This window comes from Hyla sarda, chromosome 4, assembly GCF_029499605.1.
Source record: "Hyla sarda isolate aHylSar1 chromosome 4, aHylSar1.hap1, whole genome shotgun sequence".
Lineage (NCBI taxonomy): Eukaryota > Metazoa > Chordata > Amphibia > Anura > Hylidae > Hyla > Hyla sarda.
Window position 1 is genome coordinate 328,566,245 of NC_079192.1, and position 23,256 is coordinate 328,589,500.

The 23,256-nt window shown below is 43.1% G+C and overlaps 1 protein-coding gene and 1 long non-coding RNA gene across 2 annotated transcripts in view; one reads left to right on the forward strand and one right to left on the reverse strand.

The window, feature by feature from the left end:
• RAD50 (RAD50 double strand break repair protein) overlaps window positions 1-16,273 on the reverse strand; it is a 252,502-nt gene extending 236,229 nt beyond the window's left edge. The window contains exons 1-2 of the mRNA XM_056575038.1: window positions 16,083-16,273; window positions 3,245-3,406 (exon numbers count right to left, since the gene is read on the reverse strand). Of these exons, the coding sequence (XP_056431013.1) occupies window positions 3,245-3,373 (129 nt within the window). The 5' untranslated portion in view covers window positions 3,374-3,406; window positions 16,083-16,273. The remainder of the gene's footprint in view (window positions 1-3,244; window positions 3,407-16,082) is intronic.
• Window positions 16,039-23,256, forward strand: part of LOC130369608 (uncharacterized) — a 147,156-nt gene continuing 139,938 nt past the window's right edge. Inside the window, exon 1 of the long non-coding RNA XR_008892835.1 lies at window positions 16,039-16,153. This is a non-coding gene — a long non-coding RNA (uncharacterized LOC130369608). The remainder of the gene's footprint in view (window positions 16,154-23,256) is intronic.

The window sequence follows — 23,256 nt, forward strand, 5'->3', positions numbered from 1 at the left end:
CGATCAATACAGATTACTGCATCTGCGGCAATTCGGTGCTTTAAATAGCTATTTGATCGCCTGCTGCATGGCCGCAGGGACCAGACCTGCCTCTATCTGTCCTCTGGCGTCTTCTTCTCTGGTCTGACATCGAGCAGACCAGAGAAGAAGATTGCCGATAATACTGATCAGTGCTATGCCTATACACAGCACTGAACAGTATTAGCAATCAAATGATTGCTATAAAAAGTTCCCTATGGGGGATATAAAAAGTGTAAAAAACTAAAAGAAAAAAGTTAAAAAAATGTGATCAAATACTCAGATATTCGCAAGTGTGGTACCAAAAAAAAACACTATATATCACGGTGCAAAAAATTAGCCCTCGCACAGCCCTGTTTACAGAAAAATGGGAAAGTTATAGGTGATCAAAATAGGGCAATTTTAAACATACTTGTTTTGTGAAAAAAGTTTGAGTTTTTTTTAACCCTTAGCGGACATGGAGATACCCCGAGTCCTGCCACGGCTATGATACGAGGGCAGGAACTGCGCTCCTTTCATAGACTGTGGGGCTGCTGAAGGATCTGCCCGTGATGTCCGCCATTAACTCCTCAGATGCCGTGACCCTTATTGATCACCGCATTTGTGGCGGTTCTGGTGGCTCATATGATCGTGCCGCAGGGATCAGATCAGCTAAGATGGTGGCCGGAGGTCCCCTCACCGGTCCCCTGCTTCCATCATAGGGTCTGTTTCTCTGGTCTGCAATCGAACAGAGCAGATAAGTAGATCACAGATAACACTGGTCAGTGCTATAGTCCCCTGTGGGGACTATAAAATGTAAAAAAAAAAAAGTTAATAAAAGGTGTATAAGCCCCTCCCCTTCCAAAAAATAAAATTCCCCTAATTTACAATAAAAAAAAAAAAAGAAAGTGTAAAAATTTTAACTAAATTAACATATTTGATATCGCTGGGTGCAAAAACATTATGTTAATTATCCTGTACGGTGAATGGCGTAAAAATGTAAATACACCAAAGCCCAAAAAATATTGATTTTTAATCACATCATATATCAGAAAGAAATTAATTAAAAGCAATCAAAAAAAACATCAAAGCAAAAATGGTACCGATAAAAACTGAAGATCACTGTGCAAAAAAATGAGCTGGCATAAATCCCTGTATACGGAAAAATAAAGTTATAGGGATCAGAAGAGGACAATTTTAAATATACTAATTTTGTTCAATAAAGTTTGACTTATAAATATCCAAAGGATAGGGGATAAGATGCCTGATCGCGGGAGTCCCGCAGCTGGGGACCCCCGGGATCATGCACACGGCACCCCGTTTGTAATCAGTGCCCGGAGTGTGTTCGCTCCGGGACTGATTACCGGCGACCGCAGGGTCGGCGGCGTGTGACGTCACGCCTCCATCCCGTGTGACATCACGCTCCGCCCCTCAATGCAAGCCGACAGGAGGGGGCGTGATAGCTATCACGCCCCCTCCTGTCGGCTTGCATTGAGGGGCGGAGCATGACGTCACACGGGGGCGGAGGCGTGACGTCACACGCCGCCCGCCCTGCGGTCGACCATAATCAGACCCCGAGCGAACACGCTCCGGGCACCGATTATAAACGGGGTGCCGCGTGCATGATCCCGGGCGTCCCCTGCTGCGGGACTCCCACGATCAGGCATCTTATCCCCTATCCTTTGGATAGGGGATAAGATGTTTAAGCACCGGAGGTGCTAAAGGGAATTTTTTTTTTTTTTTTTTTACATCAACTGGTGCCAGAAAGCTAAACAGATTTGTACATGACTTCTATTAAAAATCTTAATCCTTCCAGTACTTATCAGTTGCTGTATACTCCACAGGAAGTTCTTTTCTTCTTGAACTTATTTCCTGTCTGACCACAGTGCTCTCTGCTGACACCTCTGTGCATTTTAGGAACTGTCCGCAACAGGATAGGTTTGCTATGGGGATTTGCTCCTACTCTGGACAGTTCCTAAAGTGGACAGAGGTGTCAGCAGAGAGCACTGTGGTCAGACAGAAAGGAAATTCAAAAAGAAAAGAACTTCCTCTGGAACATGCAGCAGCTGATAAGTACTGGAAGGGTTAAGATTTTTAAATGGAAGTAATTTACAAATGTGCTTAACTTTCTGACACCAGTTGATTTAAAAAAAAAAATGTTTTCCAGTGGAATACCCCTTTTAAGAGTACCTCTCATGATCTTGTTAAATTTTAGATCCTCCCAGTTCACTGCCCCCATTGTGATAAACCACATGCTGCCTTCATTTTTATTATTTGTTAGTTTTCTACCTTGATATTGCTCTGTATTTTATGCTCAGTCTCAGATTCACAGACTGGAAAGGGGTGTTACCCAGCAGGCGTGACATAATCTGAAGCCATACAGGGGCGAACTTCCTCCCTCACTTTGCTGCACACAGCCCAGAGCAGTTCAGTGTGTGAGATGAGCTATGATTGGCTAAGGCTGCATACACACCCCCCCCCCCCCTCAGCATTTCCTGATTTTGGACTTCTGCCAGGCCAGCAGGAGTCCAAAGTCTGTGCAAAAGGTGGGGGAAAATGTGCTCTGGACAAGTAGGGAGACACCTAGTGGCAGCTTTTTTAAAAAACAAACAACACATAGAAAGCGTTTTTGTTTTTTTAAACAACGTACATTAGAAAGATTTTTCATTTACCATAAGGAGTGCAATAGCAAAAATTAGTTTTATGAGAGTGCCCAGTTAACCAAAAAATTCTGATAATAAAATTTTCCAAAAACTATATAAAAAAGAGTGGGCAAGGCAATGCATTTTCAGTTTCTGTTTTCGTACAGCCTAAATTTTCGTACCACCTCATAGGTGGTGTCAGGGTTCCAGACCTGATAAAAGTCCATCCAGATAGAAAAACAATGGAGCAGCATTCAAATATCCAAAAAGCAAACGTGAATGTATTTATTAATGTAACAGCAACGTTTTCAGGCATCCCGAGGAACCAACTAAACGAACCGACGAAGCATTGCTGTGACATGAGTCAATAAATCTATGTTTGCTTCATGCATATTTAAATTCTGTGCCATTGTGTGTGTGTGTGTGTGTGTATATATATATATATATATATATATATATATATATATATATATATACATACATACTTTGGATACGCCGTATTAGTCCAGTGATGCGGATGCAACATTCTTTGATTTTGCATATATATATTTCTTAATATTTTTTTTTTTAATTATGTATAAATATACAGTATATATTCAACTTACAGTTTTCCCTGCTCCATTTGGTCCTACTAAAACTGTCAGTGGAGAGAAGAATGTTATAACTTGTTTATTTTTATCTTCTACTCCAAAACTCCTCACACCCAGGATGCTCATTTTCTCTATTTTAGACATCTTGAAGAATAAGACTTTACACTCTTGATACACCTGGAAAAAACAAACATTCAGAACTGTAATTACTGTATAATGCATTATACATGCCATCCAGTTTCCACATTGCACTACAACTGGAAACACAGAAACATAGCTATTCAACCATCAGCCATAACAACAATACAGGTGACTGAGTATAAGAAAAATTAACTTGTGACAATGACTTCTGCCAACATATGAAATATTGAACAGACTACAAGTGAAAGGGCAGTTCTTAATGTTTGGGTTGCAAGCATGAAAAATGGGTAACAGAAAGGACCTGAGCCCCTTTCACAAGATTTTTGTTGGTCAGAGCATCACCAAAATGCCAGCTCTTTCATGGTGTTCACGGTATGCTGTGGATAGTACGTGATCTTAAAAAGAATAATTGGTGAACTGGCAACAGGAGGAGTGCCCATGCTGACCTCTGCTCACCACCAAAAGGTTCCTACAATGAGCATATTAGCAACAGAATTGGACCATAGAGCAATGAAATATGGCGGCCTGGTCTGATGAATCATAATTTCTGTTATTTTAAATGGACGGCCGGGTGCATGTGAGTTGCTTACATGAGGGAAAGGATGAGACCAGGGTGCACCATGAGATGATGGCAAGATGGCGGAGGCAGTATGACGCTCTGGGCAATTTTCTGCTTGGAAACCTTCATGAATTGGACTTGCTTTTTTAGTATGTCCCACAGATGATTAAAAAGATTGAGATTTGAGGAGTTTAGTGTCCAATAGGGATGAGCGAATCTGACGAATCCGAATTAGTTACGAATTTCAGGAAAAATTTGTTTCTTAACGAATGGGAATATCGGCGAGAATCACTTCATTAAACTCCATTTAGTGTGGTCCAGGCTCCAGGGCACCTAAAATGGTGGATCCATATGTGAGCACAAGGGGCAAGGAATCCTGGGAAGGCAGGAACAAGGGTAGGCGGGATGACCCTAAATCACATGCAGCATGCAGTCTATCAGCAGCCAGTCATCCCTGTGATTTCACAGCCCTATATAATCGGCAGCCATATTGCGGCCAGTCACTTCAGCCTTTCATTGCAGAGAGACAAATAGGGAGATACAGCGCTGTGTGTTGGCCAGAAAAGCTTTTTTCCAGCGGCGATTCACCTATTAATCACATCAACGTTCTGTTGCACAGAGGGACAGAGAGCAGTGAGTGTTGCACAGAAAAGCATTCTTACTTTAGCGATTCACCTCCCAGTCACTACAGCGTTCTATTACAGAGAGGGACAGAGAGCAGTGTGTTGCACAGAACAGCAGTGATTCAGCTCAAGCACAAATCCTGCCTAGAAGCACTGATAGGGAAGGGAGTGAGATTTTGGGTGTAGTGCACAGCGACTGTGTGCTGGAGCACTGGTGTGTACTGCTGGTGTTGTACACAAAAATACGTTTGTAAGCGTACTGTAGCAAATTGTCCTCCCCTCATATGTGCATATCATATACGTACATCTAAGTGGTGTACTATTTTGTTCCTGTTAATGTCTCAAGGGCCTAGATACTGTGAAAGGCCAGGCAAAAGTACTCACTGGCTGGTGTTGTACACAAATACTTTTTTAAGTGTACTGGAGCCCACTGTCCTCCCCTCATCAGTACTGCATATCACATACATACATCTAGGTGGTTTATTATTTTGTTCCTGTTAAAGTCTCAAGGGCCTAGATACTGTGAAAGGCCAGGCAAAAGTACACACCAGCTGGAGTTGTAGACAAATACTGTTTTAAGCACACTGTAGTGCATTTATCCTCCCCTCATAAGTGCATACCACAAACGTACATCTCAGTGGTGTACTATTTTGTTCCTGTTAAAGTCTTAAAGGCCTAGATACTGTGAAAGGCCAGCCAAAAGTTCACACCTGCTGGTGTTGTAGACAAATACTGTTTTAAGCGTACTGGAGCGCATTGTCCTCAGAGTTTCCCTCACTCAGGTTCATGGAACGGACTGTTGAAGAAATTTCTACAACTTAAACTGCCTCCCTTTTAAATCCACCCTTGATGACCTTGTCACATATAATACCTCCTCTTTTTTTCTAGCACTTTATCACAGATTTTAGTGTTTTTTGAAGTTTGTGTTTTTTGCACTTGTATGCTCTCTAATCAGGGCTGTAGCTCTGATAAGGCGAGTGAAGCGATCACCTCAGGTGTGCTGTTGCAAGGGGGCGCAAGGGGGGTCCAGCACACATTACACTGAGGCATAGATTCCCAACCAGGGTGCCAGGATTCTCTGGTGGGAAATATGGCGCTAAAATTTCTTTATTTTTCTGCCCAGGCCTGCGCACCTGTAAGTCACAGGCGTGCAGGCCAGGCTGGAGGGAAGTCTGTGTGCAGTGCCGGGACGGGTGTTGTTGCAGCTCCAATCCTCGTGTATCCTCCCTCTCCTGTGGAGTAGCTCTGGACTCTGGATTCTCCCTGGTCCCTCAGCAGAATGATGTGGATGGAGGGAAGGAGCCGGGGCAGCGCTGACAGAGGCCTACTCAGCTTCAGGTAATGCACCCCCACCCTTCTTTCACTCTTCTACGCCTCTCTGTCATGCCTCGTAACCTCTCTGTAACCCCTGGACACCCCTCTGTTATCCCGTACACCCTTCTGTCACCCCTCTAAACCCATCTGTCACCCCTGTATACCCCACGGTTACCCCGTACACCTCTCTGTCATCCCTCTACACCCCTGTATGCCCCCTTGTCACCCATGTAAACGCCTCTACACCCCTGTCTCCCATGTACACCCCTCTGTCACTGTATGTGGTAATGCAGGAGGCACTGTGTGTGCTTGTGGGGTGGGGGTGGGGTTGGAGGGATTTGAGTGAGGCTGGAAACATTAGGGGAGATTTATCAAAACCTAAGCAAAGGAAAAGTTGCACAGTTGCCCATAGCAACCAGATTTCTTATTTAATTTTGCAAAGGCCTTGCTAAAAATGAAAGATGCAAGCTGATTGGTTGCTATGGTCAACTTTTTCTCAGCACAGGTTTTGATAAATTCCCCTCCTTGTGCATTTTGGGAAGGCTGGTGGAATTGTGTTTGGAGGAGGCTGGAGTCATTTGTATTGAAAAGGGGAGGAGAATGCTAGAAAAGTGCAGAGCCCAATACTAATATGTTTGTGTTGCAGGTTCCATGATGTCCTGTGCCAGATGGAGCAAAAAGAGCTAGCTACAGCTCTGTCTGTAATGTGCCTGTAACAATGTTTAGCACTTATCTGATTGCCTTGTAGTTTGCAGACCTTGTTTAAAGACTTTTTATAATTTATGAAAAATGTAAATTTTGAAATAAAAATTAATAGAATTTAAATAATTTTGATCCATAAAAGCCAGGTAAGAAGCCAAGAATGGAAGGTAACTCTTGTCACTACATTCTCATGGCATGAAGGACATTTCCAAAAGAATCTGCATGTCATACTGAATGTCATATTTCACTAACACACTCCCTATGCGTGTTACAACAAGGCAAAGTGTTCTACACCCCTACTGAGGATCTCTGTAGCCCGGAAATAGCCGTTTTTAATAGTGATTCGCCGCAAATAAATATGGATCGAACCAAATTCTTTCGGAAAATTCGGCAAGTCAGCTGAATCAAATTTTTCAAAAATTCGCTCATCTCTAGTGGCCAAGCCACCACCTTGAACACATCAGTACTGGCATCATGTAGATGTTTACTTTCACATGTTCCACCTACCTAAACTGTATTATAGACAAAATCCAATTCTTTAGGTTAAAGTTATTCCCTAATGGCTGTGGCCTCTTTCAGCATGAGAATGTGCCCTGCCATACTGCAAAATGTCTAAGGGAATGGCTTAAGGAACATGATGAAGGCCAGTTTCACACAAGCATGTAATATGCATATTTTTGTGTTTTGTATTAAAGAAGAAATTCCAGTCTGACTGTTTCTGATGATGTGACCCATGGTCTGGCCAGTATCATCGACTACAGACACAATAATACACATGTAACAGGCTTGTGTAAAACATCAAACATCATTCAAGGCCACCAAACTCCCCAGATATCAATCAAAGTGGGCATCTTTTGAACAGGCTGAAAAAACAAGTCTGATCCACGGTGCCCACACATCACAACTTACAGGACCTAAAAGATCTTGGTATCAGATACCACAGGATACCTTCAGACATCATGTAAAATCCATTACCCAATGGGTCAGAGCTATTTTGGGGGCATAAAGGGGCTCATCACAATATTAGATTAAATGTGTGTTAAGTTTTATAAAACTCAAAGGCTATATTCACAAGTAGTATTTTGGCGCTCATTTTAGAATGCATCACATGCCAAAAGAGTGATGAAAAATGCTGCAATGCATGCCACATTGTTTTTAATGGGAATGCGCACTGCAGTTCAGTGTATAATTTTGTTGAGCGACCATTCCACATATGTTGGGATAAATTACATCACTTGTTAGGCCCCTTTCACACTCCAAAATTCTCAGTTTTTAAACATCCGTATGAAGATCCGTCTGAAAATCAGCTGAAATCGGCAGTTACAAAAACCTTTCAGGCCGATAGCCGATAACTTAGGGTGGGTTCACACCACGATTTTCAATACAGTTTTTGGATACTTTTTTTTTTTGTTTTGTTTTTTAAACTTATGCAACCGTACAGCAAACCGTGGCCATAGACTTTCCATTCAAAACTGTATGCACCATATTGTAAACGGTTATCTCCGTTTTTCACACCACACGGTTTTTTACTTTTTTTTTTTCTAGACAGAAAACCGTGGCCTATCACGGTTTTTGGTCCAGGTGAAAAACCGTATTGACCCGTATACGTTTTTTTTTAACATGGGAACTGTACAGACCTGTATGTGTGTACGGTTCCATCCAGTTTTTACCATACGGTTTTTGACTTTGCACAGTTTTTTTTCTTGGAATTTCAATCAAACAAGTGAAACTTTCAAAACATACTTTTTTTTCTTAAAAAACGGATACAACCGGACATCATTTTTCAACCGTAAATGGTTTTCAACCGTATACAGATAAAACTTTGTACACACGTTTTGATACAGTTTAGTCAGGTTTTGAGGAATCCGTTTTTTTTATGTGGGCAGAGGATGGGGGGCGATGGGGCGGCGGCAGTATGTGGGAAGAGGATGGGGGGGGCGGCGATGGGGCAGCGGCATGTGCGCAGAGAGAATGGGGGGAGGCAATGGGGCAGTGGCGGCGGTATGTGGGCAGAGGATTGGGGAGGCAATGGGGCAGCGGTGGCGACAATAATGTCCAAAATCGTGATTATCGGCCGATAATATCGGCCAAACTGATAATTGGTCGATCTCTATTAATAACGGCCGTTATTTTGTGACGGAAGATAGTAACGGGAGAAATAGTTCATGTACTATTTCTCCCGTTACTATCTTCCGTCACAAAATAACTGCCGTTATTAATAACGGGCTATAACGGGTTAAAATGGTCATTAGAAAAATCCCAAAGATTATAATGTGATTTTCTAACGGCCGTATAGGATTTTGTTACTGCCGTTTTCAGCTGGTTTTCAGACGGAACTTCATGCGGATGTTTAAAAACTGAGAATTTTGTAGCGTGAAAGAAACCTTACAAGTGTATTGCTTTGGATTAAGAAATGAAGATGTAACTCTGATTAGCCCCATTGAAATGGGAGTAATCTGCCTCAAAAAATGTAACTAAAATATCAAAATAACCTGCCGAAATCCAAGGTTACCCTACCAATTCCTGCTGAGAGCTGCAGAATACATACGCTGTTTGAACACAGCCTACAAAAAAAGAAACTGGCAGGGGATGTCCAGCCCGACTATGCTGCCACTCTACAGCTTGTAACTGAGAAACAACATACAACCAAGCACTTTTAGGCTGGGTTCACACCACGTTTTGTTAAATACGGCTCCCGTATACGTTTGGGAGGAGGGTGGCGGGGCTTAATCGCGGCGCCCGCACTCAGCCGTATTCGGGAACCGTATTTAATGTATGTCTATGAGCCGACCGGAGTGAACCGCAGCCTCCGGTCGGCTTCGTTTTCGGCCGTATGCGGTTTCCCGACCGCAGGAAAAAACGTGGTCGACCTCATCAGAACTAAGGCTTCATTCCCCCCAACGATTTTTGCCACCGAGGCACAGATACATTGGAAAAATGGCACAATGGCCTAAACGTAGTTGGCAAGGGACTACGTTTGTGTCATTTCCCAAGCATATAGGGGGAGATTTATCAAAACGTTGATAAATCAAAACGAGGAAAAGTTGCTGAGTTGCCCATAGCAACCAATCAGATCGCTTCTTTCATTTTGCAGAGGCTTTGTTAAAAATGAAAGAAGCGATCTGATTGGTTGCTATGGGCAACTCAGCAACTTTTCCTCTGGACAGGTTTTGATAAATCCCCTCAATACTGTACAAGTTTTGGCTCTCCCCCCCCCCCATGTGAACGTACAGGGTACACTCACATGGGCGGAGGATTACAGTAAGTATCTGGCTGCAAGTTTGAGCTGCGGCAAATTTTCTGCCGCAGCTCAAACTTACAGCGAGAAACTACTGTGAACCCCCCGCCCGTGCGACTGTACCCTAAAAACACTACACTACACTAACACAAAATAAAATAAAAAGTAAAAAACACTACATATACACATACCCCTACACAGCCCCCCTCCCCAATAAAAATGAAAGCGTCTGGTACGCCACTGTTTCCAGAACGGAGCCTTCAGCTGTTGCAAAACAACTACTCCCAGTATTGCCAGACAGCCACTGACTGTCTAGGCATGCTGGGAGTTTTACAACAGCTGGAGGCACCCTGTTTGGGAATCACTGGCATAGAATACCCCTATGTCCACCCCTATGCAAGTCCCTAATTTAGGCCTCAAATGCGCATGGCGCTCTCACTTTGGAGCCCTGCCGTATTTCAAGGCAACAGTTTAGGGTCACATATGGGGTATCGCCGTACTCGGGAGAAATTGCCTAACAAATTTTGGGGGTATTTTCTGCTATTACCCTTTTAAAAAATGTAAAATTTTTGGGAAAACAAGCATTTTAGGTAAAAAAAAAATTTTTTTTTACATATACAAAAGTCATGAAACACCTGTGGGGTATTAAGGTTCACTTAACCCCTTGTTACGTTCCCCGAGGGGTCTAGTTTCCAAAATGGTATGCCATGTGTTTTTTTTTTTTGCTGTCCTGGCACCATAGGGGCTTCCTAAATGCGGCATGCCCCCAGAGCAAAATTTGCTTTCAAAAAGCCAAATGTGACTCCTTCTCTTCCAAGACCTGTAGTGCGCCAGCAGAGCACTTTTCACCCCCATATGGGGTGTTATCTGAATCGGGAGAAATTGGGCTTCAAATTTTGGGGGATATTTTCTGGTATTACCCTTTTTAAAAATGTAAACATTTTGGGAAACCAAGCATATTAGGTCAAAAAAAAAAAAATTTTTTCACATATGAAAAAGTCGTGAATCACCTGTGGGGTATTAAGGTTCACTTTACCCCTTGTTACGTTCCCTGAGGGGTCTAGTTTCCAAAATGGTATGCCATGTGTTTTTTTTTTTTGCTGTCCTGGCACCATAGGGGCTTACTAAAGGTGACATGCCCCCCAAAAACCATTTGTCGCTCCTTCCCTTCTGAGCCCTCTACTGCGCCCGCTGAACAATTAACATAGACATATGAGGTATGTGCTTACTCGAGAGAAATTGGGTTTCAAATACAAGTCAAAATTTTCTCCTTTTTACCCCTTGCAAAAATTCTAAAATTGGGTCTACACGAACATGCGAGTGTAAAAAATGAAGATTTTGAATTTTCTCCTTCACTTTGCTGCTATTCCTGCGAAACACCTAAAGGGTTAATACACTTACTGAATGTCATTTTGAATACTTTGGGGGTGTAGTTTTTATAATGGGGTCTTTTATGGGGTATTTCTAATATGAAGACCCTTCAAATCCACTTCAAAACTGAACTGGTCCCTGAAAAATAGTGAGTTTGAAAATTTTGTGAAAAATTTCAAAATTGCTGCTGAACTTTGAAGCCCTCTGATGTCTTCCAAAAGTAAAAACTCATACATTTTATGATACAAACATAAAGTAGACATATTGTATATGTGAACCCCAAAACAATTTATTTTGAATATCCATTTTCCTTACAAGCAGAGAGCTTCAAAGTTTGAAAAATGCTACATTTTCATTTTTTTCCAAATTTTACCATAGTAAAGTTACCATAAAATTTTACCACTAAGTTAAAGTAGAATATGTCACGAAAAAACAATCTCGGAATCAGAATGATAACTAAAAGCATTCCAGAGTTATTAATGTTTAAAGTGACAGTGGTCAGATTTGCAAAAAACGCTCTGGTCCTTAAGGTGTAAAATGGCCTGGTCCTTAAGGGGTTAATATAACTTGATAAATCTCATTCGATGTGGTTTTAATCACAAAAGTATTTTGGGATGTGTTTTGAGCCGTAAACAGCTTAAAAAAATGATAACAAAAGCAACTAAAATCTTTAGGTAGCCTTATACTGGCATCCTGTCAAAAAGGTATGGAGATGTGCTCCTAAACGTCAATGGGCCGAGTGCGGAACTGCAACAAAGTTAAGTCCATCTCCCGAAAGTATGAAGTGTGTGGGTGTGAATCTAACGCTAAGTCAGGGGTGTGGAAATTTTATAAAAAAAACTACTTGTCCACGGGACTAAAATGGAGCAAAATCTACTTGTCTCTCATGACGATCCACTTGTCCGGGCCAATTTTCGCTTTTACGCTCTAATTTTTTCCTCCTCGCCCTATAATAGCCATAACTACCTACTATAAGGATACCTTTAAATTTTTCAATAACCTATTCTCTGAACCAAAAAAAATATATATATATATATATATATATATATATATATTAAGGGAAGTGAAATTGAAATAGTAAAAGATAATTTAGCAGATTTGGTGGTTTTCTTTTCTACGCCATTTACCTTGTGGTTGAGGTAACATGTTAGTTTTATATTTTAGGCGCCTGATTACAGCAATACCAGATTTGTATCGTTTACATCATGTTTTACTAATTCTGAACTTTTTCAAATTTTTTTAATTGCCATTTTTTAACCCCTGTAGCTTTAGTTTTTTTCCGCATACCAGGCTGTATGAGGGCTCATTTTTTGTGCCATAATCGTTTTTTTGTATCGGTACCATTTTGGTATTGATCTGACTTTTTCATCGCTTTTTAACTTTTTTTTTTCTGGGATATTATATAAAAATTGCAAATCTGTGGTTTGGTATTTTTTCACATTTACCATACGGGATACATATTGTTATATTTTAATAGGTCGCACAATTACGCACGAAGCGATACCAAATATGTTTATTTTTATTGTGTTTGCATGTTTTTATATAGGACAAGGGGGTGATTTGAACTTTTAACATGGAAGGGGTTAATGCAGCGGTCTTCAAACTGTTGCCCTCCAGATGTTGCAAAACTACAACTCCCAGCATGCCCAGACAGCCAACGGCTGTCCTGGCATGCTGGGAATTGTAGTTTTGTAACATCTGGAGGGGCACAGTTTGAAGACCACTGGGTTAATGTGTGTCTTTCAAACTTATATTAAAACGTTTTTATTTTATTTTTTTAACAATTAATTACACTTATAGGAGGAATCATTAGATTCCTCAGACAGATGAATAGATTCTATTGAACTCTATTAATCTGTGTGCTCTGTGATCCATTGATAGAGCCTGGTCCAGCCAGGATCTATCAATGACAGAGCCGGGACAGGAGGAAGCAGAGGTAAGTCCTCCGGCTACCTCCATAGTGGATCGCCCCCCTGCGATCGCGCTGCAGGGGGGCGATCCACCCCACTAGCCCACCAGGGATTATTCACATGTCCCTTTAGACGCCGCTGTCAGCTTTGACAGCGGCGATCTAAAGGGTTAATAGCCAGCCGTGGTGATCGCCGCATGCTGGCTATTAGCGGCGGCCCCCGGCTACTGAGAACAGCCGGGGGCTGCAGAGTATGGAGCGGGCAGGAATCCCGAGCCCGCTCCATACTCCCCTGAGAGCGCCGCATGCATCTCCCCGTGCAGACGCGCCTCCTCCCCTCAGCTCTCCGAAGCTACAGCTGGGGGAGCGAAGGCAGAGGACGCAGGTCTGCAAGGGGAGCAAGAAGCCACGCCCCCTCATCTCCCCCCGCACCTCTGCAGAGCAGGGGAGAGAAGACAAATACACAGCTTCTCATCTCCCCTGCTCTGCTTCGGAGGACACAGGCTGCAGAGTATGGAGCAGGCAGGAGTCGGCAGCCCGCTCCATACAGACTGCAGATCGCCACCGCACTTGTCAGGTCCGGCCCTGCTTGCCCGGGCTAAGGGCCGGACATATTCACCTGCCCGGCGCCCAAAACTGCTAGTCCCGGGCGTCGGGCGATAGGAATTCCACATATTGCGTATAAGGGTACGTTCACACGCGTGGATTTTTTAGCGGGTTTTCCACTGCGTATTTGAAAGTGGGCGGGCTCTTCTCGGCTGTCCGCATCCGATTTTCCGCGGCGGAATGTACACTGCAGCGGACAGCTGAGAAGAGCTCGCCCACTTTCAAACACGCAGCGGAAAACCCACTAAAAAATCTGCGCGTGTGAACGTACCCTAATGTTTCAGTCATAGGTATCCAATGACATCTCGCAGGGAGCAGGATGCCGATGTATAGTGTGGCAGAGAGCAGCAGATGCTGTTCATTTCAATTGCCCGAAAAGAGTCACGAGGGGGTTGATTTATCAAATTATGTGTAGAGGAAAAGTTGACCAGTTGTTCATAGCAACCAGATTGCTTCTTTTATTTTTCAGAAGCGATCTGATTGGTTGCTATGGGCAACTGGTCAACTTTTCCTCTACACAGCTTTCGATAAATCTCCCCCTAGGTGCCTCTGTTTTGGCCGTATGCACTACTTTATGTGGACTGGACAATGCATGCTTCAAATATTTGTATACAGCATAAATGGAGTCACTAGATAACCCCCTTTGGGCCACTGAAATAAAAGGCCACTGCTGCGTTCTGACACAGTATATGTTGGCATCCTGTTCTCTGAAAGATGACCATACCTGTGATGGAGAGGCCCAACACATAAAGCTAGCCCAACATGTGATCCTCCATGTTTAAAGGAGAACTCCAGAATATAAAAATTGTCCCCCATACTGCCGGCAGTAAAAAAAATAAAGATGTACATACCTTCCTTCGATCTCCCAGGGCCTCCGGTAACAGTCTCCAGTCTCCACCGCGATCCTCTTCCTGGTGGTCGGCGAGTCATACTGCACTCAGCCAATCACCGGCCGCAGTGAAGTCCCGACTCGGTCAGTGATAGGCTGAGCAGCAGTGTGAGAACGCTTCAGGACACAAAATTCTTCACTACACCGGCACCTGCTGCAGGGACCGAAAACATTACACTGCCGCTCAGCCTATCGCCGGCCGAGTCGGGACTTCACTGCGGCCGGTGATTGGATGAGCGCAGTATGACTCGCCAATCACCAGCAACCAGGAAGAGGATCACGGTAGAGACCGGAGCCGGTTACCGGAGGCCCCGGGGAGCGAAGGAAGGTATGGACATCTTTATTTTTTTTACTGCCGGCAGTATGGGGGACAATTTTTATATTCTGGAGTTCTCCTTTAACCCTGTACATATGGGGGGGCGGGGGGGATTTATCAAACTTTATGTAGAGCAGCGTTTCCCAACCAGGGTGTCTCCAGCTGTGGCCAAACTACAACTCCCAGCATGCCCGGACAGCCAACGGCTGTCCGGGCATGCTGGGAGTTGTAGTTTGACCACAGCTGGAGGCACCCTGGTAGGGAAACACTGATGTAGAGGAACAAGAGCAGTCGCCCATAGCAACCAAATTCCAGTTTGGTAGTAATGGAAAACTGCTCCTTTGCACAAGGTTTGATCCATTGTCGCCATTAGACTATCTTCAGCCCATTGAAGTTTCTGTCTCTATGGGGGAGATTTATCAAAGTGTACCCTACTCTTTTTTACTGCCATTTTTTTCTAACTTTTTCCGTTGCAGCGTGTAAGTTATTATAAGTGTGTACTGTAGATGATGAATTCCCCACCGCTCTGCATGGGCGGGAAAAGCTCTAGCTTATGAGGTTTTGTACGTGTACTTTTGTTCGGCGTACTCTAGCGCCTGGAAATCGGGGTTTGCGCAATTTTTTGCAACTTATTCTAAAAGTCGCATATGATAAATAAGGGTGCACTGCATGTCTAAATCGGAAATAGGTGTACTGCTACTCAAAAACGTCTATTTAAGTCGCACAAATGTCGCTAATATTACATGACTGCGCCATCAAAGTGCCAATGACGGCGCTAGATGGAAAATAACATCTATATTGAATGATAAGTCTCCCCCTATGCCTTTTGACAAGATGAACAGCTTCAGCCAGGTGGCACCCTTGAAAACATGATGTGAATGGGGCCGAACAGTATAATGTAAGGGAAAAAGTTTGTTTTAAGAAAACTAATAGAGTACTGGAAGCTCCCTGTGTCGTACTTCAAAGAGGTTTTGCAGAGGCTGCAATGTTTATTATAAGAAATGTACACAGGCCCGACTGCTGCAGAACATCGCACCCTATACTATCAATGCATTCTCTGCCTGCAGCACATTAGGAGACGTGTAAAAGTCTCCTAGAAGAAGCGGCTTCTCCTTTCCCGCCACTTTCTGTCATGCCGCCTCGTAACACAAGTGTGAACCGCGGCAGCGCGCGCTATCAGTGTACCTCACACGAGCCCTGCTCGTTACCCGCCCGGTATATGCCCCGTGTGGCTGGTCTGGACCGAGGTCTGCCCGGTAATGTTCTCCGTGATCACTTCCCCACTCTCCTGCCCGCCTCTTCGCTGTCAGCCAATGGCAGAGCCTGCACGGGCAGTATCTAAGATTGTGCGACTCCTGCTGCCGGTTGGGTGACGCAACTAGCTGAGACTAAGTCAGCCGGCGGTAGCGCAGGAATCACAAACATGAAGCTGTATAGCAGGAGTCGCACACTATATATATATATATATATATATATATATATATATATATATATATATATATATATATATATATATATTCCCTCACGTTCCGCTCCGGTTTGTGATAGGAAACAATTGCAGATTATGTTGTCCCTTATGTCAGCTGCTTCTCGAAAAAAGAAAGTGGATAATAACAATAGTGAGTCAGTAAGTTGTAGAGAAGGCCTCGTTCACACCCCCTGAGTTATTTATTTGGAGTCAAATGCAATTTTTATTTGTGGCTTGATACAATGTCTTAAAAAACCACAGTGCCTTGTTTTATTTAGAGTAGGGTCACACGTAACGGATTTGCAGTGTATTTTAGGCTGTGGATCCGCCGGTGACCCCACCCATAGTGGGCCTCCAGCTGTTGCCGACGCCCCGCCCCCTGGCCTGCTATCAGTGGGAATCCACAGCTCTGAGCAGCCACACAGGGACTTCGAGTCTCCATGCGACTCGCAGTAATTTTTCCTGAATAGGCAGGCTGACTTATGGGCTATTCACACCTACAATTGTCTGTGCAGATTTGATGCGCAGGATTTTCTGCTGCAGATTCCTACTATGACTGAACACAGCTTGAAATCCTGCTCATTAACGACGCAGGATTTATATTTACGTCCTGCGCCAGCTCCCGCGATATGAAGCGGGATCGCGTCATGAAAGTGACCCGGCTGCTCAGTCGGGCTCTTCGGGACCGCCGCGGTGAAATCGCGGCATCCCGAACAGCTAGCAGGACACCGGGAGGGCCCTTACCTGCCTCCTCGGTGTCCGATCGGCGAATGACTGCTCCGTGCCTGAGATCCAGGCAGGAGCAGTCAAGCGCCGATAACACTGATCACAGGCGTGTTAATACACGCCTGTGATCTGTGTAAAAGATCAGTGTGTGCAGTGTTATAGGTCCCTATGGGAGCTATAAAACACTGCAAAAAAAATGTAAAAAAAAAGTGTTAATAAAGGTAATTTAACCCCTTCCCTAATAAAAGTTTGAATCACCCCCCTTTTCCCATAAAAAAAATAAAACAGTGTAAAAAAAAATAAACATATGTGGTATCGCCGCGTGCGTAAATGTCCGAACTATAAAAATATATCATTAATTAAACCGCACGGTCAATGGCGTACGCGCAAAAAAATTCCAAAGTCAAAAAAAGCGTATTTTTGGTCACTTTTTATACCATTAAAAAATGAATAAAAAGTGATCAAAAAGTCAGATCAAAACAAATATCATACCGATAAAAACTTCAGATCACGGCGCAAAAATTGAGCCGTCATACCGCACCATACGTGGAAAAATAAAAAAGTTATAGGGGTCAGAAGATGACATTTTTAAACGTATAAATTTTCCTGCATGTAGTTATGATTTTTTCCAGAAGTACGACCAAATCAAACCTATATAAGTAGGGTATCATTTTAACCGTATGGACCTACAGAATAATGATAAGGCATAATTTTTACCCAAATATGCACTGCGTAGAAACGGAAGCCCCCAAAAGTTACAAAATGGCGTTTTTTCTTCGATTTTGTTGCACAATGATTTTTTCTTTCCGTTTCGCCGTGCATTTTTGGGTGAAATGACTAATGTCACTGCAAAGTAGAATTGGCGATGCAAAAAATAAGCCATAATATGGATTTTTAGGTGGAAAATTGAAAGGGTTATGATTTTTAAAAGGTAAGGAGGAAAAAACGAAAGTGCAAAAACTGAAAAACCCTGAGTCCTTAAGGGGTTAAAGGAGATCTGTAGTGCTCTGAACTTTTAGATCACGGGGGGTCCGAGCGCTGGGAGCCCCCCCCCCCCCCCTCGCCATCTCCTGTATGGGGCCACGGCAATGTACAGGAAAGGGGGCGTTCTGTCCCCGCATGACGCGGCAGCCGGCACCCCCTCTATGAATCACTGTGGGATTCATGGAGGGGCTTGCCGGGTGCCACGTCATGCGGGGATGGAACGCCCCCTTTCCTGTACATTGCCGTGGCCCCATACAGGAGATTGTGGGGGGGCCCCAGCACTCGGACCCCTCGCCATCTAAAACTTATCCCCTATTCTTCGGAATAAAGTTCAGAGCACTACAGATCTCCTTTAAATCTGTGCAGAATACTGTATGTGTGAATAGACCCTTAGGCTAGGTTTCCACTTGGTTTTTTTCTGGCAGTTTTTGGAGATCTGCCACTGCAGTTTTTGACCCAAAGCCAGAAGTGTATTCAAAAGCAATAGGACATATAAAGGAAGGACTTACACTTCTCCTCCCTTATGGATCCACTTCTGACTTTGGCTCAAAAACTGCAGTGGCAGTTTTCCAAAAACTGCCAGAAAAAAAACCAAGTGGAAACCTAGCCTTAGGGCTCATTTACACGAGCAGACTTATTTGCAGGTTTTTAACCCCTTAAGGACCAAGGACGTACCGGTACGTCCTTGGTCCTGCTCTTCTGATATAACGCGGGGTTACACAGTAACCCCGCGTCATATCATGGCGGGCCCGGCGTCATAGTGAAGCCGGGACCCGCCTCTAATAGCGCGCAGCGCCGATCGCGGCGCCGCGCGCTATTAACCCTTTAGCCGCGCGCTCAAAGCTGAGCCGCGCGGCTAAAAGTGAAAGTGAAAGTTCCCGGCTAGCTCAGTCGGGCTGTTCGGGATAGCCGCGGCTAATCGCGGCATCCCGAACAGCTGACAGGACAGCGGGAGGGCCCCTACCTGCCTCCTCGCTGTCCGATCGCCGAATGACTGCTCAGTGCCTGAGATCCAGGCATGAGCAGTCATCCGGCAGAATCGTTGATCACTGGTTTCTTATGAGAAACCAGTGATCAACATAGAAGATCAGTGTGTGCAGTGTTATAGGTCCCTATGGGACCTATAACACTGCAAAAAAAAAGTGAAAAAAAAAAGTGAATAAACATCATTTAACTCCTCCCCTATTAAAAGTTTGAATCACCCCCCTTTTCCAATAAAAAAAAAAACACAGTGTAAATAAAAATAAAAATAAACATATGTGGTATCACCGCGTGCGGAAATGTCCGAATTATAAAAATATATCATTAATTAAACCGCTCGGTCAATGGCGTGCGCGCAAAAAAATTCCAAAGTCCAAAATAGTGCATTTTTGGTCACTTTTTATATCATTTAAAAATGAATAAAAAGTGATCAATAAGTCCTATCAATGCAAAAATGGTACCGTTAAAAACTTCAGATCACGGCGCAAAAAATGAGCGCTCATACCGCCCTATACACAGAAAAATAAAAAAGTTATAGGGGTCAGAAGATGACAATTTTAAACATATTAATTTTCCTGCATGTAGTTATGATTTTTTCCAGAAGTCCGACAAAATCAAACCTATATAAGTAGGGTATCATTTTAATCGTATGGACCTACAGAATACATATCAGGTGTCATTTTTACCGAAAAATGTACTACGTAGAAACGGAAGCCCCCAAAAGTTACAAAACAGCGTTTTTTTTTCAATTTTGTCGCACAATGATTTTTTTTCCCGCTTCACCATAGATTTTTGGGCAAAATGACTAACGTCATTACAAAGTAGAATTGGTGGCGCAAAAAATAAGCCATCATATGGATTTTTAGGTGTAAATTTGAAAGAGTTATGATTTTTTAAAGGCAAGGAGCAAAAAACGAAAATGCAAAAACGGAAAAACCTCCGGTCCTTAAGGGGTTAAAGGGCACAGGCTCTCCGCACCTGTCCGCAGCAAATTTTCGGCTGCTGAAAATCCGCCGCAGACTCTATTGACTTTAATGGGGCTTGTGGCAGATTTTCTGCAGCGGAAATTCTGCAGCCAAAAATCTGCGGACAGCCGTGGAAAGCCTGTCCCCTTTCAAACACACAGCGGGAAACCCGCAAATAAATCTACTCATGTAAAGAGCTCTTAGGGTTCGTTCACACATGCGTATTTTTGCTGCGGATCTGCTGAAGATATTGCTGCCCAATGGGTAGCCCAATTTTTCTAATAGCCGATTTAACCTGTTATAGCCCACTATTAATAACGCCTGTTATTTTGTGCTGGCCGAATTAAATAGAGAAATAGTGCATGCATGTATATAGAAGCGCTGTGGGGGGCAGATAACGCTATATGTCTGCTTCCCCCAGCACATCTATATACATATGCCGCCGCAGCACTATGTATGAAAAGTATTTCTATCCAGCAGCATCTGGCCAGCCGATGCTGCTGCTAGAATGCTTTTCACATATAGCGCTGCAGTGGCATGAGGATATAGAAGCGTCACGCTGCGCTGCAAGGGTAACATAGTAACATAGTTCATAAGGTTGAAAAAAGACCAAAGTCCATCAAGTTCAACCTATAACCCTAGTGAGTCCCTACTGAGTTGATCCAAATATGTCAGTCAGAATAAATCCCTGGATCAACATTCTGTTCCTATAAATCAATAATCCATAACCTGTAATGTTATTACTCTCCAAAAATGCATCCAGACCCCTTTTGAACTCTTTTACAGAGTTCACCATGACCACCTCCTCCGGGAGAGAATTCCACAGTCTCACTGCTCTTACTGTAAAGAACCCCCGTCTGTGCTGGTGTAGAAACCTTCTTTCCTCTAGACGTAGAGGATGCCCCCTTGTTATAGATACAGTCCTGGGTATAAATAGAACATGGGAGAGATCTCTGTACTGTCCCCTGATATATTTATACATAGTTATTAGGTCTCCCCTAAGCCTTCTTTTTTCTAAACTAAATAACCCTAATTCTGATAATCTTTCTGGGTACTGTAGTCCTCCCATTCCCCGTATTACCCTGGTTGCCTGTCTTTGAACCCTCTCCAGCTCCACTATATCTTTCTTGTACACTGGTGCCCAGTACTGTACACAGTATTCTATGTGTGGTCTGACCAGTGATTTGTACAGCGGTAGAATTATTTCCTTGTCATTGTATTGATGCACCCCATGATTTTATTAGCCTTGGCAGCAGCTGCCCGACACTGGTCACTACAGCTAAATTTACTTTACTAAATTTAAGACCCCTAAGTCCTTTTCCATGTCAGTTGTCCCAAATGTGCTCCCATTTAATACATAATCCCAGCCCGAATTTTTCTTCCCCATACATTACATTATACATACGCTGTGGGGGGTATATATTTATTAATGCGCCAGCAGGGGTATATTTTAATTAATTTGCCGGGGGGGGTATATTTATAAATGCGCTGGCGGGGGCTATATATTTATTAATGCGCCGGCAAGGGGTCATATCTAATGTGCTGCAGGGGGTATTTTATCAATGCGCTGGGGGGCTAGATATATAGGCTATATGTCTGCCCCCCCTGTAGCGCTATATATCTTGCCCCCCACAGTGCTTTTAATATAGATATGCCCCCTGCTACTCACAATGTTCATTTTTAAATCTCCAGCTGAGAGCCCTGAATGGCTCCTCAGTACTGGCCATTCAGGGCTCCCTGCGGGAATTCAAAAATGAAAGTTTTAACACACTATACATCGCAGGGTTGCGGAGCTTGCCACCCGCTCCCCTGCTTAATAACTTTGGATCGCATCGGGTCTCCAAAGTGAAACCCAGGGCGATCAATCCCTCAGCCCCTGTACTACAACCCCCATCATGGAATAGACTCTGTTCCATGATGGGGGTAGCAGTACAAACACTAATGTAGCCTCCCCAGCCACCGGCAGACTCCCGCAGCCAGGGAATTACTACTCTCATCATGGAAACAAGTCTGTTCCATGATGGGAGTAGTAGTAGTCCCTCAGCACTGCAGGAGTCTGCTGATGTCACCTCTTCTGAGCATGCTCAGAAGTAATAACAGATATTATAAACCAGGGGCAAACGGATGACATAAAGGCTCATCATTTGCCATAGACTTCAATGTTAAAAATAACGGCCGTTAATTTACCCGTTTCTTGTGACAGAAGAAAAATTAGTGCATGTGCCGTTATTTTTTCCGTCACAACGAACGTCCGTTATTCATGACGGGCTATAACGGTTCTTAACGGATAATAAAAAAAAACTAGACTTTAAAGGGATTGTTTAATGGCTGTTTAACATGGCTTTTCTAACAGATGTTTGTTATGGGAGAAATTTTTATAGTGTGAAAGCAGCCTTAGGCTAAGTTTCCACTTGTTTTTTTTCTGGCAGTTTTTGGATATCCGCCACTGCAGTTTTTGAGCCAAAGTCTGAAGTGGATCCATAAGGGAGAAGTATAAGTTCTTCCTTTATGTGTCCTATTCCTTTTGAATACACTTCTGGCTTTGGCTAAAAAACTGCAGTGGCAGATATCCAAAAACTACCAGAAAAAAAAACAAGTGGAAACTTAGCCTTAGTGTAGCAAAAGCTCGTTATCCTACAAAGCTTCATTCTTTTATCAAGGTCAGTTGGATAGTTGGATAGTTTCAAGCATCACTGTGCGCTGGCCAGAACTAAGATAATGGTTAAAGGGGTATTCCAGGAAAAAACTTTTTATTTATTTATTTATATATATATATATATATATATATATATATATATATATATATATATATATACTGGCTCCAGAAAGTTATCGTTCCAATAATTATCAGCTGCTGAAGTTGAGTTGTTCTTTTCTGTCTGGCAACAGTGCTCTCTGCTGACATCTCTGCTTGTCTCGGGACAGTTCCCGAGACAGGTGTCATCAGAGAGCACTTAGAAAAGAACAACTTAAATTCAGCAGCTCATAAGTACTGAAAAGATTAAGATTTTTTAATAGACGTAATTTACAAATCTGTTTAACTTTCTGGAGCCAGTTGATATATAAAAAAAAAAGTTTTTTCCTGGATAACCCCTTTAACTGAAAATAGAAAAAAACAGCCAACACCATCTAAAGTTAGACTATATACATATATATATATATATATATATATATATATATATATACACAGGGAATATAGTTATCAAAATATAATTTTACTAACATATTCCCCAGC